General features: G+C 45.6%; 1 protein-coding gene and 1 non-coding gene across 2 annotated transcripts; one reads left to right on the top strand and one right to left on the bottom strand.

Moving 5' to 3' along the window:
• Positions 1 to 532: 532 nt before the first annotated feature.
• On the top strand, positions 533 to 686 carry LOC137380462 (5.8S ribosomal RNA). The gene has a single exon (XR_010977028.1). It is a non-coding gene; the product is annotated as a 5.8S ribosomal RNA (ribosomal RNA).
• Positions 687 to 3,697: 3,011 nt separating this feature from the next.
• Positions 3,698 to 5,272, bottom strand: LOC137380374 (dual specificity tyrosine-phosphorylation-regulated kinase 2-like). The gene has a single exon (XM_068052301.1). It carries the CDS (start codon positions 5,270 to 5,272, stop codon positions 3,698 to 3,700), a length of 1,575 nt encoding a protein of 524 aa, XP_067908402.1.
• Positions 5,273 to 6,490: the final 1,218 nt, after the last annotated feature.

Genomic DNA, 6,490 nt, shown 5'->3' with positions numbered 1-6,490 from the left:
TAAGACATAAACCAGGGTACCTACACGACTCCCCCTCCGGCCCCGCGAGCTGGTGCTTTTGGCGGAGCGGCGGTTTAAAGACTCGCGTGTCCGTTGCCGGTGTCGAGCTTGAGATGGCAGCCGTGACGTTCGAGAGAATGTACCTGGCCGCGGAGGCAGGATTTGTTTCCCCGCAGCGGGCTCATCCTGTCGGCCTTGTACCCCACTCAGTCCGTCCGCGTTCGCTCTCTCTCTCTCCTCGTCCTCCCGGCCTCGGTGGCGGCAGAGACCCTGCCTCTGTTGTCCGTGGTGCGCGTCGGCACGGTTGGGCTCCGGCGTCGGACGAGCTGACGCGCTTCGCCTCGCGAGCGCCCTGACCACGTTGGCCGCGTGAAAACCTTTCTTTGGTCATTGTGATTGTTCGACTGAAATCCGAAGGGCCGTGCCAGGCTGGGGCTCTCCCACCCCCCACACCCCATTGGGGAGGGCGGGGGAGCGTTCGCACGTTCCGGGTTCGACCCCTCGCGCGAGGGACGGACCGAAAACCTGAGACAACTCTTAGCGGTGGATCACTCGGCTCGTGCGTCGATGAAGAACGCAGCTAGCTGCGAGAATTAATGTGAATTGCAGGACACATTGATCATCGACACTTTGAACGCACTTTGCGGCCCCGGGTTCCTCCCGGGGCTACGCCTGTCTGAGGGTCGCTTGACAATCAATCGCACTCGCCTTTGCCGGCGGGAGCGCGGCTGGGGTTTTGTCGCAGAGGTTCCTTTGCTCCTCTTCGTCCCCCTAAGTGCAGACCTGGAGTTTACTCCGCCTTTGGGAGAGTTCGACCTCTGTCCCTCCATTTAATCGCGATGGGGGGGCAGTCCGGCGTGGGCCTCCGGGCGCGCCGGCACTGGTCTCGGCCAGCCTCTGCTTTTCCCAGGACGGCTGTCAGTGGGTTGCAAACGAACGACTGCGTCAGTGCTGGGACTGCTTGCTGCCGGGCCGTTAGCCTCCGAATGGATCGTGGAGGGCAGAGTTGACTCTCTGTGGAGTGTGCAGAGCAGAGATGGGAACGATGCCTGGTGAATCGGCATAGAGAGAGAGAGACTCGGTGTGGCATGTCGGTGGACGCAAACCGTGTGGTTCGGTCTCGATGGCTGTTGCCAGTGGTCGACGTGGTTTAGTGGTTCTGGACGAGGAGGAGGAGGAGGAGGAGAGCTTGACGTAGTTGACTGTGGGCTTGCCGTGCTGCCTCGCTGGCTTTGCGTGCCCTCATTCGGTGTTTGTGCAGTTTTGCCATGGAGTCCCTGCGGTGCTGCGTGTTGTGCTGGAGCCCTGTCTCCTTCCACACGCACGCCTCCCGCTGTGCCTCCGGCAAGCTCGCCTACATCTGAGGGTGCACCTAGTCAGTGCCGCACGGTCCTGTCCCCCTGGTCTCTGCTGCCTGCTTTTCGAACCAACTCCCCCACCCCTTCTCTCAGGTGGACATAAAAGATCCTATGGCAATATTTTGAAGAAGAGCTGAGAAGTTATCCCTGATCTCCTGGCCAATATTTATTCCTGAATCAACATCACTAAAACAGATTATGTGGTTATTATAACATTGCTATTTGTGGAAGCTTGCTGTCCACAAATCAGCTGCTGCATTTTCTGCATTACAACAGTGACTACACTTCAAAAAGTACTTCATTGGCTCTAAAGCATTTTGGGATGTTCTGAGGTTGTGAAAGGCTCTGCATAAATGCAAGTCTTTCTTTTATCATTGTGTGAAATGCACATATTACATTAATTCTCTGATATGTGCTCCTAGTCGGCAAAGTTTCTCATTGAAAGTGTGGTCAGAAATTCCCACTAATACCTTCTGCAATTAAACAGCAAGGCCTATTTTTGTATGGAGAGTATGATGCATGCTTTAGCAAGTTGCCATTGTTTGTGGGAACTGATATACTCAAATGAACTGTGCATTTACAATAAATGAAAATAGATTTATCAGCTATAAGGAGTAAATTTTTCAAGATAGTGTGCCTGGTGTGGCGCACATCAAACAATCAGGAGCAGAGGCCAATGAACCTGATTCACAATTCTCCTGATTTTCCTGTTATTAATCACTGGAAAAATGGGAGGATTTTGAAATGGGCATTCTGACCCCAGGTACATTTGCCTGACCCGTCCTCCCAATGACTCAGCCTCCTCTGCAAAAGTGCTGCTCATCTAAATAGGCTTCAAGATAAAATGGTGCACAATCCAACTTAGTACAATTTACCTTTATAGGACCTTGTAAAATGTGGACCCTATAGTAGCTTTCTGTTATAGTCATAGAGTCATGGAGAGATACAGCACTGAAACAGGCCCTTCGGCCCACCGGTATATTGAAGAGAATTCTGGATTGTGTATGGTGCTTGGGGTTTTATACACTACTTACTATGACAGCACAGTATCATACCTGCAAAGTGCTCGTCTTAGAATAATAGGGCATGAGTAAGTTCTTTTGATTCCCCACCTGATAAGTTCAAGGTTTTATCTGTGCAGGCACTACTCCCAGAGGGATGGATGGGAAATCAGAGGAGAGATCACCTAGGAAACTCTTCCAAACTTCTCAGTTTGCCGCTTATATGATCCATTACGCTAGGTCAGGTTACCCGCCTATCATTTTATTTTGAAAAATTACATGGCACAAGGGACTAAAAGGGAGAAAGAGGCAAAAATATAAAATAGAGTACAAATAAATAAACAAGTTTATCTTTCTCTAGCTGTGCTGTACTGATAGTTTCTTTCTGTCAACTCCTTTAATATTTCATATACCTTCATAAAAACAGGAACTGATGCAATAAAATGTCCTGAAAGTCAAAATATAAATGGCAAATTGTCACTCCTCAATTGCCAAAAATCAAGGTGAACTACCTATGATTTTTGAGATTAGCAGCTTTGTCACCAAGAAAAATCACCACAATGCCATGGAGTTGCAGTTAATTTGCACCTAAAGGATGTTATTCCTGCATATATATTAACACAGCACCTTGGACAAACCATTAGAATCAGCAACTCTTCGCTCATTATCCCCTTTTAAATAGTGGATTGACATCCCCTACATGCCTGGACGCTGTTACATCCCTTCTAATACATACAAATGTCCACCTTAGACTGCCAGCCAATGTTCAGTGTCCAATGTAAGTACAGATCCTAAGCAAGATAAAATTATGATAACTAATAGGCCAAATCCATTGTTACATCAGAAATTTGTAAATGAACATAATCTTCTGAGCTTATTTTATTTAAAAAGTGAATGGGTTGAAGCCACTTTTGTTCACAGCAGTTTCATCAGTGAATACAAGGACACTTTTGGCCTTCAAATATGTGGGGAGCAATGGATTAGCACACAGCTATTTCTGTGTGCGGTTCTGCTGATACAAAATAAATAATTATCCAATCAAAGAACACCTTTTCATTTGTGCATCCAGCCCAACTGCTTTACTGTGAATGTTGATGGGTAGTTTGTGTCATTGTACAGTGTAAACCAATGTGTACAGTTTGGCCTGGCAGGAGCTGCCCAGCAGTCCTGGAGCATGCTCATTGCAGACTTGCAGCCTTGTAATAATTGAAGACCTGTTGGCTCAAGTCACATTGGAATGTAGAAAGGAAGAAGTTGTGTTCCCTGTATACCGCATGCCACAGGAATTCATATTCCGATTGAGTAACAACAACTGTTTTTTCTTCTTCAAGTTACCAATCAACTGACCAGCTTTGGCAATACAGTCCTCTGAGTCATGTTGGGATTGGGATCATTATTTTGACTGGATCTCAGTTTGTTGGCAATGCTGGCAGAAGTAGGAGGTAGTTTAACCACTGCATCCATGAGAGCAGTGGGGCTTGCTGACATGCGTTTTACAAATGTTGTTTTGTCATTCGTTGGAGGCTTTGGCAGACGTCTTCGCAGCCAAGGGTGCCTTAAGGCCTGTGCTGGTGTCATGCGTAAGGCAGGATCCCACTCCAGGCAGTGTTTCAGGAAGTCAATGAAAGATTGATCATCACAGCCCTTTAAAGCACTGATCCAGTCCCTTTGACCAGGGGGACCTCGATTTTTTCCTCTCCGAGATCGTCCACCATTCAAATGTACAGTTCCATCAGGAAGTGTTACAACAGAAGAATATCTAGGGTAACCTTTAGAGCTGATGAACATTTTGGCTCTTTTGGAACATTCCAGCAGTATTTTTGATGGCATTCCTAATAATTCCATCATGCAAGCTAGCTGATCTCCCTCATCTTCCCCTGGCAACAGTGGATGTCCAGTCAGGAGTTCAGCAAGAATGCATCCCAAACTCCACATATCAATCGCCATCCCATACTGTGCTCCTAGAATCACCTCAGGAGCTCGGTAAAAACGTGACTGAATGTATGTGTAAATTCTTTGATGGTCATAGCAACTGGACCCAAAGTCAATCACTTTAACTCCACTACGGCCCTGTTGCTTCAACAGGATGTTCTCAGGCTTCAAGTCACAATGGATGATATGGCTTTTATGCAAAGCATCAAGGCACTGCAGGATGGAGTGTGCAAATTTACGGACCAGTGGCAGACTGAATCCTTGGAACTTATTCTTTTTGATGAGTTCATAGAGGTTCATGCTTAGTAGTTCAAAGGTCATACAGATGTGGTTACGGAAGGAAAAACTCTCATAGATATGGATGACATTCATACTGTTGTCTTTGTCTTGCTTCCTCAGATGGTCTAGTATCTTGATTTCCTCAGCTGCTTGCCTATGAAATCTTTTTTCATTCCGTACCATTTTCAAGGCAATGTATTGGTGGAGTTTGTGGTCATACGCCTTCACCACTTGCCCAAAGCTGCCTTTACCAATTACCTTGATGACTTCATATCGATAGGCTATATGATCATGTGGAACATACAGATAAGACCCCTGCTCATCATCATAGCTATTATTGTTTGGTGCTCCAATAATTCCTGGTCTCTTTTTAGAATTTGGTCCAACAAAATAGATTTCTGAATAGCTAGCTATTTCCTGTTCCTCGTACGGTGTAAGTTTGTGTATATAGTGTTTCTTTGCCTCCATTGCTGTCATTGGTTCCCCTTTAGGCCTAGTGGAGACATCATAGGATTTAATAGAACTGGAGCTGCCTTTTAGTTGCAAGGAGCTCTCCAGCTTGTGGGAAGGCAGGGAACTCTTATCATTGGCACTGAGACTACTGTTTGGCGTTGCACTTGATGTGAATTTTGGCTCGGTTTCTTCATACAGTTCTTGACCTTGGAAGTGCTGATCACTTCCAACACGAAACTGATCATTCATGGTACCTGTATAGTCACTCTCCTGAAACAAAAGAAAACCAGGTTCCTGTTGTGAATGCTTGATGCAGTTATCTCAGCAGCGGTAAACCTGTAATGGAAATTTGATATTAATACCTCTAAATAGTTTATTCTGAGTTAGGAAGGACATATAATATAAGACTTTCTTGCTAAAGCCCAATTCATACAAGACTGATGAGCTGCCTTAAAATTTTAGGAGGCCCTCTCATATTTCTTTCATACTTCTCTCACTCTTGGATAGATACAAGAAAATGTTTGTTGTTTGACACGTAATCCTTCCAATTGATGACCTCTAGCCTCTGAGGCTTCTCCATCACAATTATTCATATTTTTCTTTTTCAACACTGCCATTGTCACTCTGGCTCTGACCTTTATTTGCTTGTTGCTCCTAAGTTTAAAAACATAACACCTTATTTTTTTTATTTTAGAGATACAGCACTGAAACAGGCCCTTCGGCCCATCGAGTCTGCTGACCATCAACCACCCATTTTATACTAATCCTACATTAATCCCATATTCCCTACCACATCCCCACAATTCTCCTACCACCTACCTACACTAGGGGCAATTTACAATGGCCAATTTACCTATCAACCTGCAAGTCTTTGGCTGTGGGAGGAAACCGGAGCACCCGGCGGAAATCCACGCGGTCACAGGGAGAACTTGGAAACTCCACACAGGCAGTACCCAGAACTGAACCCGGGTCGCAGGAGCTGTGAGGCTGCAGTACTAACCACTACGCCACTGTGCCGCCTTTTTTTCTTTCATTATCTTATTTGCCTTCAGCACTTCCCCAACAGTCGAATGTTTCAGCATGGTGCTCAATTCTAATACATCATAGCAAGCATTTGGCCTAATTTGTGTGTATAACCAGTTTAATTGCCCGATTAAGCTCCTTAACTGCTTCTTCCTTATTGTCTTGGTGTTGAAATTAAGACTTAATGCACCATCTCCAATCTAATGACTTGGATCTCAAAACTGTTACCAACTTGTGGGACAAATTGTCCCAGAATGTCTGCCCAGATTTTCTCATTTAAAAAAAATAGTTCCAACATAATTTTTGCACCACTAAATGCCCCAAAAAGGGCAAGGAAATGTGTCCCCCTGGTCCTTTCATCTCAGGGGCCTGGCTTTGAATTCAGCCAAACTGATGATATGATGTGCTGGCTGTCCATCTACCTACATGAAATGAGTTTGAGGA

Source organism: Heterodontus francisci, chromosome 19 (assembly GCF_036365525.1).
Source record: "Heterodontus francisci isolate sHetFra1 chromosome 19, sHetFra1.hap1, whole genome shotgun sequence".
NCBI lineage: Eukaryota > Metazoa > Chordata > Chondrichthyes > Heterodontiformes > Heterodontidae > Heterodontus > Heterodontus francisci.
The sequence above is the reverse complement of the archived record's forward strand: the minus strand, read 5'-3'. Positions and strand labels throughout refer to the sequence as shown.